This window comes from Marmota marmota, unplaced genomic scaffold (assembly GCF_001458135.2).
Source record: "Marmota marmota marmota unplaced genomic scaffold, marMar, whole genome shotgun sequence".
Taxonomy (NCBI): domain Eukaryota; kingdom Metazoa; phylum Chordata; class Mammalia; order Rodentia; family Sciuridae; genus Marmota; species Marmota marmota.
In genome coordinates, this window is record NW_025999928.1 from 1,629,767 (window position 1) to 1,643,347 (window position 13,581).

Genomic DNA, 13,581 nt, shown 5'->3' on the forward strand with positions numbered 1-13,581 from the left:
GGGGGGGTGGCTAACTTCACTTAGCATAATCTACTCTAATGCCATCCATTTCCCTGCAAATGCCATGATCTTATTCTTTTTTTAGTGCCGAGTAATATTCCATTGTGTATAAATGCCACTTTTTTTTTTTATCCATTCATCCATTGAATGACATCTAGGTTAGCTCCACAGTTTAGCTCTTGTGAATTGTGCTGCTATAAACATTGATTGGCTGTGTCCCTGTAGTATGCTGTTTTTAGGTCCTATAATTTTTTAAGATTCCCCATTTTAGGATTTTGTGTCACATGTGTGTTGTGTGTTGTGTGTGAGAAGTACTCCCAGGAAAGTGTTGTACAATAATGTCTTCCTTTTACTAAAGGAAGTAAATTTTTACTAAATAGCACATCACTGAAACCACTTAAATATTTTTCAAACCCGTTTACATTGCAGAAGGGTGTTTGTCCTCAGAAAGCTTTAAAAATATGGTTTCACCCATTTTAAGTTATAGCTGAGAGCATTCTTCAGACTGCTGCAGCTACAGACCATCAGAAATTTTATTATTATTCAGACATCTTGAGGCCAACTGATTAGGAGACAATTGCAATTGAAAAGACAGTTTGATGCTCACAGTTCCCAAGAGAGACACACCACGCCACAGATGGCTGCACAGGGAAGCTCTGGGGTCAATCAGAGGCAGAGGGAGTGAGGGGAAAACATGGCCAAAAGCCCTTATTGTGGTTTTCATGGGAAGAGACAGGTGAGTAAACTGATTTAGGATTGGCTAGTTTGAGTACAAATTTCAGTGGTTTCTGAGTCATAGGGACTGTTGAGTTTTCTGATACCTACCTTGTCCTGGTGTCATTGGGACAGGTAGTCAGTGGCCTGGAGTGTAAGAGCCAGATAAGGAAGGTGGTTGGGGGTATAGACTCTGCATTGGCTGATTTGTATATGAAAGATGCACTTACCAGAAAGATAGTTACTATCTCTAGCAACAGGCGAACCCAGGTGGTCGGGGGAGGCAGAACCTCCAATGTAAACAGGGCCCCAGACATCAGAGCATCAGAATCTGAAAAATAAAAAGGAATTGTTATTACAACTACTCAAGAGTGACAATATCTCCCCTCATCTAGAAGCCATCTTTGGTATTGAGAGAAGGAAACTCTTTGCCTAATTGACCTTCCTCCAATTGGTTTTCTTTTTTTTTAAATTAAATTATTTGTTTATTCTAATTTGTTATACACGATGGCAGAATGCAATTCATTTCATATTACACATATAGAACACAATTTTTCAAGTCACTGGTTGTACACAAAGTATTTTCACACCCTTTGTGTCTTCATACATGTACTTAGGGTACTGATGTCTAACTTATTCCACTGTTTTTCTTACTCCCATGCCCCCTCCCTTCTTCTTCCTCCCCTTTGTCCTATCTAAAGTTCCTCCATTCCTCCCATGCTCTCCACCCATCGCCATTAAGAGTTGGTATCCTCATATCAAAGAAAACATTCAGCCTTTGCTCTTTTGGGGGATTGGTTTACTTCATTTAATATTATATTCTCCAACTCTATCCATTTACCTGCAAATGCCATGATGTTATTCTCTTTTAATGTGAGTAATATTCCATTGTGTATATATACCAAAGTTTCCCTATCCATTCATCTACTGAAGGGCATCTGTATTGATTCCACAGTTTAGCTATTGTGAATCATGCTGCTATAAACATTGATGTGGCTGCATCACTGTAGTGTGCTATTTTTAAGTCCTTTGGGTATAAACAGAGGAGTGGGATAGCTGGGTCAAATGGCGGTTCCATTCCAAGTTTTCCAAGGAATCTCCATAATGTTTTCCAGATTGGTTGTACCAATTTTCAGTCCCACCAGCAATGTATGAGTGCCTTTTCCCCACATCCTCACCAACACTTATTGTTGTTTGTATTTTTGATAGCTGCCATTCTGAGTGGAGTCAGGTGAAATCTTAGAGTAGTTTTGATTTGCATTTCTCTAATTGCTAAAGATGTTAAATATTTTTTCATATATTTGTTGATTGATTGTATATGCTCTTCTGAGAAGTATCTGTTCAGTTCCTTGGCCCATTTATTGATTGGATTATTTGGTAGTTTTTTTTGTGTTTTTTTTTTTGTGTGTGTGTGTGTGTTAAGGTTTTTGAGTGCTTTACATATCCTAGAGATTAGTGCTCTATCTGATGTACTTGTGGTAAAGGTTTGATCCCATTCTGTAGGCTCTCTATTCACCTCACTGATTGTTTCTTTTGCTGAGAAGAAGATTTTTAGCTTGAATCCATCCCATTTATTTATTCTTGGCTTTAATTCTTGTGCTATAGGAGTCTTATTAAGGAAGGTGGGGCCTAATCCCACATGATGGAGATTTGGATATACTTTTTTTTCCCATTAGGCACAAGGTCTCTGGTTTAATTCCTAGGTCCTTAATCCACTTTGAGTTGAGTTTTGTGGATGGTGAGAGATAGAGGTTTTATCTTGTTACATGTGGATTTCCAGGTTTCCTAGCACCATATGTTGAAGAGGCTATCTTTTCTCCAATATATGTTTTTGGTGCCTTTGTCTAATATGAGGTAACTGTAATTATGTGGGTTTGCCTCTGTGTCTTCTATTTTGTACCACTGATCTACTGGTCTATTTTGGTGCCAATACCATGCTGTCTTTGTTACTAATGCTCTGTAGTATAGTTTACGGTCTGGAATAATAATGCCACCAGCTTCACTCTTCTTGGTAAGGATTGCTTTCGCTATTCTGAGTTTCTTATTTTTCCTGATGTATTTCATGATTTTTTCTCTAATTTCTATGAGGAATGTCATTGGGATTTTGATTTGGATTGCATTGAATCTGTATAGAGCTTTTGGCAGTATGTCATTTTGACAATATTAATTCTGCCTATCCAAGGATAAGGTAGATCTTTCCATCTTCTAAGGTCTTCTCAATTTCTTTCTTTAGTGTTTGGTAATTTTCGTTGTAGAGTTCTTTCTCCTCTTTCATTAATGCCCAATTTTTTTGAGGCTATTGTAAATGGGGTAGTTTTCCTAGTTTCTCTTTCTGAGGATTTGTCACTGATGTACAGAAATACCTCTGGTTTACGGGTGTTGTTTTTAATGTCCTGCTACTTTGCTGAATTCATTTATTAGTTCTAGAATATTTCTGGTGGAAGTTTTTAGGTCTTCTAGGTATAGAATCACATTGTCAGCAAATAGTGATAATTTGAGTTCTTCTTTTCCTATCCGTATCCCTTTAATTTCTTTTGTCTGTTTAATTGCTCTGGCTAGAGTTTCTAGAACTATGTTAAATAAGAAGTGGTGAAAGAGGGCATCCCTGTCTTGTTCCACTTTTTGGAGGGAGTGCTTTCAATTTTTTCTCCATTTAGAATGATGTTGGCCTGGGGCTTAGCACAGATAGCTTTTACAATATTGAGATATGTTCCTGATATCCCTAATTTTTCTAGTGTTTTGAACATGAAGGAGTGCTATATTTTGTCAGATGCTTTATCTGCATCTATTGAGATGATTGTATGATTTTTATCTTGGAATCTATTGATATGATAAGTTACATTTATTGATTTTTGTATGTTGTACCAATCTTGCATCCCTGGGATGAATCCTACTTAATCGTGGTACAATATCTTTTTGATATGTTTTTGTATTTGATTTGCCAGAATTTTATTGAGAATTTTTGCATCTATATTCATAGAGATATTTGTCTGGAGTTTTCTTTCTTTGATGTGTCTTTGTCTGACTTTGGAATCAAGGTGATATTGGCTTCATAGAATGTGTTTGGAAGTGTTCCCTCCTTTTCTATTTCATGAAATAGTTTGAGGAGTGTTGTGTTAGTTCTTCTTTAAAAGTTTTGTAGAACTCAGCTGTGTATCTTCTGGACCTGGGCTTTTCTTGGTTGGTAGACTTCTGATGGTGTCCTCTATTTTGTTGCTTGAAATTAATCTGTTTAAATTGTGTATATCATCCTGATTTAGTTTAGGCATATCATATGACTCTAGAAATTTGTTGATGCCTTCGATATTTTTTATTTTTTTGGAATACAGATTTTCAAAATAATTTCTAATTATGTTCTGTATTTTTGTAGTGTCCATGCTGATTTCCTTTTTCATCACAGATGTTGGTAGTTTCAGTTTTCTCTCTCCTCTTTATTAGCATGGCTAATGATTTATCAACTTTATTTATTTTTACAAAGAACCAACTTTTTGTTTTGTCAGTTTTTTCAGTTGTTTTTTTTTTCAATTTCATTGATTTCAACTCTGATTTTAATTATTTCCTTTCTTTACTACTTTGGACATTGATTTGTTCTTCTTTTTCTAGGGCTTTGAGATGTAATGTTAGGTCATTTATTTGTTGACTTTTACTTCTTTGAAGGAATTAACTCCATGCAATGAACTTTTCTCTTAGAACTACCTTAGTAGTGTATCAGAGACTTTGATATGTTGTATCAGTATTTTCTTTTACCTCTAAGAATTTTTAATCTTTTCCTTGATATCATTTGTAACCCATTGTTCATTCAATAGCATATTATTTAGTCTTCAGGTATTGGAGTATCTTTTATTTTTTATTTTATTATTGATTTCTAATTTCATTCCATTGTGGTCTGATAGAATGCAGGATAGTATCTCTAATTTTTTTGTATTTACTAAGAGTTTCTTTGTGGAATAATAAATGGTCTATTTTAGAGAAGGATCCATGTACTGCTGAGAAGAAAGTGTATTCGCTCATTGATGGATAATATACTCTCTCTATATTATATATATAGTCTAAGTTATTGACTGTATTATTGAGTTCTATAGTTTCTTTGTTCAGCTTTTGTTTGGAAGATCTGTGCAGTGGTGAAAGAGGTGTGTTAAAGTCACCCAGAATTATTGTGTTGTGGTCTGTTTGACTCTTGAACTTGAGAAGAGTTTGATTGATGAATGTAGATGCTCCATTGTTTGGGGCATATATATTTATAACTGTTATGTCTTGTTGATGTTTGGTTCCCTTAAGCAGTACGAAATGAGCATCTTTATCCCTTTTGATTAACTTTGGCTTGAAATCTACTTTATTTGATATGAGTATGGAAACTCCTGCTTGTTTACACAGACCATGTGAAAGGTATATTTTATCCAAACCTTTCACCTTCAGTTGTGAATGTCTTTTCCTATGAGATGAGTCTCTTAAAGCAGCATATTGTTGGGTCTTTTTTAATCCAATGTACCAGCCTATGTCTTTTGATTGGTGAGTTCAGGCCATTAACATTCAGGATTACTAGTGAGACATGATTTGTTATTTCTGGTCATTTTGTTTATTTTTGATATTTAACTTGACTTGGTTTCTCCTTTGGTTGGCTTTTCCTTTATTGTAGTTCTTCCCTTTGCAGATTTCATTGTTGTTTTTCATTTCCTCTTAATGGAATATTTTGTCAAGAATGTTCTGTACTGCAGGCTTTCTTGCTGTAAATTCTTTTAGCTTTTTTTTTATCATGGAAGGTTTTTATTTTGTCATCAAATCTGAAGGTTAATTTTGCTGGATATAAGATTCTTCGTTGGCATCCATCATCTTTTTTTTAAAATTTTTTATTGTTGGTTGTTCAAAACATTACATAGTTCTTGATATATCATATTTCACACTTTGATTCAAGTGGGTTATGAACTCCCATTTTTACCCCGTATATAGATTGCAGAATCACATCAGTTACACATCCATTGATTTACATGTTGCCATACTAGTGTCTGTTGTATTCTGCTGCCTTTCCTATCCTCTACTATCCCCCTCCCCTCCCCTCCCCTCCCCTCTTCTCTCTCTACCCCCTTTACTNTTTTTAAAAACAATTCTTTCTATGATATTTTTTTCTTTTACTTTCATTAAATTCACAAGTCAGATTATGCAGGGAAGGGGTTGGTACTTGAATTTCTATTTATTGATTTCTATCATGTTTTTTTTTTTTGAATGCAGAGTAATACTCCATTGTGTATAAATGCCACATTGTTTTTATCCATTCGTCTATTGAAGGGCATCTAGGTTGGTTCCACAGTCTTGCTATTGTGAATTGTGCTGCTATGAACATCGATGTAGCAGTGTCCCTGTAGCATGCTCTTTTTAGGTCTTTAGGGAATATACTGAGAAGGGGAATAGCTGGGTCAAATGGTGGTTCCATTCCCAGCTTTCCAAGAAATCTCCATACTGCTCTCCAAATTGGCTGCACCAATTTGCAGTCCCACCAGCAATGTACAAGTGTACCCTTTTCCCCACATCCTCGCCAGCACTTGTTGTTGTTTGACTTCATAATGGCTGCCAATCTTACTGGAGTGAGATGGTATCTTAGGGGGCATCCATCATCTTTTAGAGCTTGGTATATGTTGTTCCAGGATCTCCTGGCTTTGAGGGTCTAAGTTGAAAAATCTACTGAGATCCATATTGGTCTTCCCTTATAAGTAATATAATTTTTCTGTCTTGTGGCCTTTAAAATTCTATCCTTATTCTGTATGCTAGACATTTTCATTATAATGTGTCTTGGTGTAGATCTGTTATAATTTTGTACATTTGGTGTCCTATAAGCCTCTTGTATTTGATTTTCCAATTCATTCTTCATGCTTGGGAAATTTTGTGATATTATTTCATTGAAAAGATTATGCTTTCTTTTGGTTTGAATCTCTGAATCTTTTTCTATCCCAATAAATCTTAAATTTTGTCTATTGATGGTATTCCATAATTCTTGGATGTTCTGTTTATGGTTTCTTACAATCTTCACTGTGAGGTCAACTTTATTTTCAAGATGTTTATTTTGTCTTCATTGTCTGAAGTCCTTTTTTCCAAGTGATCTAGTCTGTTGGTGGTGCTTTCTATTGAGCTTTTTTATTTGGCTTATTGTTTCTTTAATTTCAAGGATTTCTGTTTGTTTTTTCAGAATCTCTATCTCTTTCTTGAAGTTATCTCTTTCAACTTGTATTTGTTCTCTTATTTCTTCTTTGGAGTGATCTATTTTTGCCTGTATCTGCTTATTTAGGTAATAATTTCCATATTATTTTAGTAATGTATATTCTGAACTCCTTCTCTGACATTTCATCTATTGCACTATCTATGGATTCTATTATTGTAGTATCTTGGTTTGTTTGGGGCATATTCCTCCTTTTTTTTAAATAATGTCTATGTGTTTTCCTCTCTTGCAGTGTAGATCCAAGGTATTAGAGCTTCTGCCCTATTGTCTTATAGTGTCTCTACAGGTTACAAATACCTCACCTTTAAAGGGGAGATCAATATGACAGCACTCAGTGTACCCAACATGCAGTCATATATCAGTTAGCTTCTATTTTTACATTAACAGTTTTGTCACTATAATCAGAAATGATGAGTTTAGTTATCTTCTACCATATAGTCAATAGGTTTGTGTAATAGTTTACAGTTTCTAATGGTAGAAAGAGGAGATGGGGGTTGGCTGAGATGTTTATGAGGTAGGATGTGAGATTATAGAGGTATTAGATTATATGACTAGTGAAAGGGTCATCATAAAAGTTGGCTGTTAGTAGGAGAAAAAAGAGAGAGGCAACCCCATGCAAGACTCCCTGTTACCTCAGCAACAGAATAACTATAAGCACCCCTAGTAGAGATACCTCTGGTGCAGCCAGGCTCACAGGGACCGTGGTGATGTCTTACCAGGTCCTTATTTTTGTCCCTTAATAGAAGTGGCGGTATCCCAGTTTTGTGGCAGTGGCAGTCTGTAGCCTCTGTGTACCCTGATATTGGGTTGTGGAGCCACACTTTGGTGAAAAAGGAACCCCAGCATGGGTGCCTTTCTCTCTCCATGTGGGCGTGGGGCGGGCCTCTCCCCGGGTTACCAGGCTGTGCTGACATTTCTTTAATTTTGTCACTGGAAAATAAGTTTATATTAGGCTTAGAAATATCTGAAAAGCCACATGTGAAGGATACATTACCAAGCATCTCAGATAAGAGAAAAAAAAATGCTTCTTTGCACCTAAGATGTATTAAAAAAAATGGGCTAAAAATGTTTCCAGGTGTAACTCATATTTGTCAGCTCAGTCATTAGAACTATCTACTCCAAACTCAAGTATGCACATACCCAGCAATTTAAAACTTTATATTAATATTATAAGACTTTTTTTTCAAGTTCTCATATGAATTTTTTGTAACATGCTGCGATGTGCCTCTGACTCTTCTGACTTTTCTTGGTGTCTGCTCAAATACATGCACAGACACACAAAGACACATCCTGTGATATGCACAGACAGGCAGCTGTCAAATTATATAGACATTCATTGTCCCCATGGAGAGCTTTTTCCCCCTCCCAACTTTGCTATGCTCTGCATTCCATTATTTCAAAATGTTCATAGAAAAATGGGCTTAATTCTTGCAACCTTGCCAGCCAAATCAATCTCCAGGTTTTGGAACATCAATAATGAAGGAAACAGCACTTGAATTAATATGTTACTTGATGAATTGCTGAGGTTTGTGTTGCTCTGATTTGTCAACACTGACTTTCTGCAAAGTGAAAAGGCTTTTGAAAAATTACCTTGATGTTTTATACCACTTCTATGTTTAATTGCTTAATCCCCACCCCCAAACTAGAGCCCATTCCCTTGCAATATATTACATTAGTTGAGTTCAGGGTTTTAATTGGAAAGGTCAGGAGATGTGTCCTTGAATGGAGAAAGTGAAGCCGAGAGCAAGTCCCTTGTTTGGACTCAGGTGAGGGCTTCATTGTGTATTTGCAGGTAATTCAGAGCCTGAATTCCTGGAGGAATTTCAAAATTGTCTTCTAGGTATTAACCTCCTCAAAAAATGATTGAAAGCTACTATAATGTTCATATCCTGACCTAGGCCAGAGAAGAAATCAACTGGGGTCAATATATTTTTAATCACTGCTGGGGCTCCAACAGGAAATATTGCTGGCCTTCTGACAACCTGTGACATTTTTTGAAAATGACCACTCCTGCATTTCTTAGGGTAAAGGTGAAACCAGGAATCTGTTGAGAAATGTGCAGCCTTGACTGCAACTCCTCTGTGGGAGCTCCCTGAGTTGCATGCTTTGGTAACCTTACAGAAGGGAGCAGTTACTCTGGGGAGTAAGCGAGGGAACGAGTGACAGAAAGGTTCTATGGACAACATGCAGAAACATTAGCCGAATGCATCTCCATTTCCCAATGCCAGCTAGAATCTGGATGATTGAGGCCTGTTAAAAAGCAGACCTTAAAACAGGGATGGTCAGGGAGGTTAGAAACAACTTGTCTTTATAGCTATTCTTGGCAGGATTTTTGCTCTTTGCTGACTTAGGTTAGCAAGGCACAAGATGAGCACAACATGTGGGCTTGCCTTGGCTTTGATTGTTCTGTGCCTTCTAAATTGGCTGTGTGAGGACTTGTTTGCAGAATTAAGCCAGAGTATATCATTAAAGGCAACTTAAATGCACATCCCATTGAGAGAATACTTTAAAAATTACCTATAATAGCAGTTGGCTTCCTCCTGCATAGTTTGTTTAAGACATAACTAGCTGGGGAATGTCCAATTGTTATCACTACAAACTGTGATAATCCCCCTATGAGGAGGAAACACAGATCTCGGAGGTTGTGGGATGGATTATCATTATATTGCATAGGGGATTCACAACTGTACCAAAGCCCCTGACAAAACAATGTTTGTTTTTAGAACAGCTAAGCTTTTCACTGGAATAATTATGTGTGAAGGAAAAGGTAGAGCATACAGGAAGGTGCACCCTGGGGGTCGGGGGTGGGGGCAGGTTTGGTTGAAACACATTTTCTTGCATAGCAAATAATAATTCAGACTTTCTCTTCCTGAATGTGGCATTTGCCTTGGCTGGGTATTTGATTTTGCTTATCTTTGCTCTCCTCCTTTCTTGGGGCTTATGTCAGTAGCTGTGGCCAGTGCTCTGCTTCCACAGGACATTAGACTCATTTTGTACACTTCAGACTGTGTATAATTTAGGTCTAAGAGGCTTTGTCTACTTCCTACCTATGGAGTACCCATCATGAATGATTGTAACTGTTTTGAAGACTTCACATTGACCTTTATCTCTGAAAATCTATTTTTGGTTGCAAGCAGTTTGAGTTTACTGGTCAATGGATAAATTGTTTAGATAAGATATAGTAAATACATATACATCCTGAGGTTTTGGACTAAAAGTTTAAGTCTTGTATGAAAAATGCTATGATTATCTCTTTAAAACAATGGGCACCCAAGTAATTATGAATAATCTTAAAACTAAAGGCAAAGTAGATAACTTCACCATGGGATTGATCCATTATTATTATCAAGGTATTTTGGAGACTAAAATGGTGCAGGCAGTCACAGAATATAAAGGCAATAGGAACTTAATGGTAAGATAGTCCAATGCAATTCTAGTCTTCCAGTTAAAGTTTACTTATGAATACCAAATATTAATTCATAGTAATGGAGCATGTTCAAATTTATAATGCATTTTCATGTCATTAGTCTCAGTCAAGTATCATAAAATAACAAGCAGATATTATTTTGCAGGCTTCACAAATGTAAGCAGATGCACAAAGAAGGTAGGTGACTAGTTCAAGGAGTAGAGATGGGAAACTCAGATATTCAAACTCCCAGCACAACTTTCAGTGCCATGTGAAGTGAATCGTGGCTTCTCACTGGGAGTTTCAGTAATAGAGTATTCTGAAGATACTCACAGAACAGAGAAAAGCTGCATACTGAATTACAGGAGAAGTAAGTGAAGAAATTGAAACCCTCATACATTGATAGTGGGAACATAAAATGGTGCAGCCACTTTGAAAAACATTTTGTTAGTTCTTCCAAATATTAAACATAGAGCTTCCATATGACCAACCAATTCTACTCAAAAGAAATAAAAACATGTGTCCAACACAAATCATCACATGATGTTCATAGCAGCACTATTCCTAATAGCCAAATAATCCAAATAGCTCAAATGTCCTTTTATGGATGGATGGATAAAAAACTTTTTTCATAAAATGGAATATTACTCAGCAATAAAAAGGAAGGAAGTACTGACACACAATATACTGTGGATGAATCTTAAAAAATGTTATACTAGGGCTGGAATATAGCTCAGTGGCAGAGCACTTTTCCTAGCATGCTCAAGACTCTGCGTTCCAGGGACTGAGGATGTGGCTCAGTAGTAGAGCACTTGCCTACCATGCTCAATGCTCTGGGTTTCATCCCCAGCACCACAGAAAACAAAAAGCCAGAAAAACAAAATAAGGAAAGAAATGACATAAAGACTTCAGATATCCCCATTCTCTTATTTTAAAAAGTGGTATACTACATAAGAGAAGTCAGATACAAAAGATCTCATTTACATGAAATGCCAAAGTATGTAAATCCAGAGATGGAAAGTAAATTTGTACATGCCTAGGAATGGGAATGGGAGAATAGGGGGAAAGGGCTAATTAGGGTGATGAAAATGTCCCCAAATTAGATTATAGTAATGATTGTACAACTCTGTGAACTTGAAATGGATATTGAATGTATATGAATTATTGCTCCATTGAAGTCATTGAATTACAGGACAATATGTTTATCTTTCCAACTCCAGGCCCAGCTTCAGTTATCAGCAATGATGATGACTCTGCCAGCCCCCTCCATCACATCTCCAATGGGAGTAACACTCCATCCTCTTCAGAAGGTGGCCCTGATGCCGTCATTATTGGAATGACCAAGATCCCTGTCATTGAAAATCCCCAGTACTTTGGCATCACCAACAGCCAGCTCAAGCCAGACACATGTAAGTACAGCTGTTTGTACTTATTGGCCTATTTGCAAGAAGTGTGTTTATCAGAGTTCCCGATAATGCAGATGGAGGGGTGGGGCCGGTGAAATGTCAGGATTCTTGCAGACTTTGGCCTGTGGACTAGATCCTTTAGTTTGTTGGCTACAGAATTCCTAAGGTGTGTCTCCTGCTGGAACAGTGGGCAGATAACAACTTCTATTGGGATCCATTTTCCAAAACCATTTGTCAGTATGAAGTTGGAATTGAGGCATGCTTATCTTGAAAGGGATAGAGACAGAAACCAGAAGTATCATTAGAATGCACATATTTCAGTTATAGATGACAGGTAATTGATGTAATTTAAATCTGGCTTATTGAAAGTAATTAAAACATGCACATGAGGTAGTTGGGGCAGTACTGTATTGCACACAGGTGGTATCAATTTGGGTCATTGTGTATTCTTTGTTCAGTACTAGTTTCCAGCATGAGGCCTTTTGTGATGCCGTGAAAGGAAAGAGACATTGCAGCAGATGATATGCATGTGAAGTAGGCTGACTTTTATTTTTCAGAGCTAGATTAACCCATTACCCTCCATTGGCAAGCTTGGTATTTTTTCAGAGCCCCTTATCCTATCTTCTGAGCCACTGGCCAAATATAAAGTAAAATAAGGCAGGAACACAGCTTTAAAGACAACAACAACAAAAATAAAACCACAGTGGAAAAACAGGCTTTTGCCATTATAACTGTAGGCCTTCTTCATATACTATCAAGGGTCCACAAGGAACCACAAGGGATTGGATGGCCCAGATCCCAGGGATTCCATGGCACTGAATGGGTATCTTCTATTTGAATGTCCTTATTTTGTCTTAAATGTTACTCTTCTGCCCTGCCTCCAAGGTAAAGTAGGAGTATTGTAAAGTAGGCTTTGGGACTGACTCTGTGCTGAAAACCCTCATGGGATGAAGACATTTGGCAACAAATCCCAAATATGTGTGTATATAAGAATGCACATGTAGTTTCTTCCTATTCATTCCCATTTATCCCAGGGTATATTTAAAATTGGATTCCGGGTTAGAAAGAATAGCATTAAAAGCTTGTAATGTGTGATATTAGGTCCTACCATAGTTTTTAGATAAATCTGTAATTACAAGACAAATATAAAACTGTGTCAAGAATATTGAGCTTCTTGAACTTGAAGGTATTATTTGAAATCAAGTTGTTATTAATCCTAATATTGTCAATATGGTGTGATCAAGGTGAGTGGAAGCATTGCTTAAAGTGAGCATTCTTTGATGATGTAAGCATCCTCCAAATGTCCTTGAAATGTCCTGCATACTTAATAGCAAATATGGAAGAAGACAAAGCAGAATGCTTTGATGGGAGAATCTCTTATGATTTAATTATTCTCCTTAGGAATAGAGTATTATGATGCCCCTGTCCCAGCCAGGAACAGACTATGTGATGTCCTTCAATTAGCCCGAAGCTGTATTACAATTGAAGTTAACTAAAATTAACATGTCCTCAAAGTTTGCTTTCACTTTCATTGGAGGAAAGATAATGCTAAATAATCAAGTAGATAACATCATTCCAACACGTTCAATAAGAGAAAATTAATGTATTAGCAAGAAAGTAAGAAAGCAAAAAAAAGTAGCAGGTGAGATTCCCAGGAGGAAAGGGGGCGAGATGGCTGCTGAGTCTGTGGTCCCACCAGAGGTGCTTTCTTCCTTTAGAAATCCTAAAAGGAAGTTTCTTCTTTACAATGTCTTCTTGGGTCCCTGACCCAACCAACCATTCCTGGATTAATATCCTCATTACTTCTTATCTGATACCAGAAGAAATTTATATATATATATATATAT

At 36.8% G+C, this 13,581-nt stretch overlaps 1 protein-coding gene across 5 annotated transcripts in view; it reads left to right on the plus strand.

The window, feature by feature from the left end:
- The window catches only part of Ntrk2 (neurotrophic receptor tyrosine kinase 2), a 369,930-nt gene that overhangs the window by 200,706 nt on the left and 155,643 nt on the right, over positions 1-13,581 (plus strand). For all 5 annotated transcript variants that reach the window (XM_048800437.1, XM_015506092.2, XM_048800438.1 and 2 more), the window contains one exon: positions 11,549-11,737. In XM_048800437.1, the coding sequence (XP_048656394.1) occupies positions 11,549-11,737 (189 nt within the window). The remainder of the gene's footprint in view (positions 1-11,548; positions 11,738-13,581) is intronic.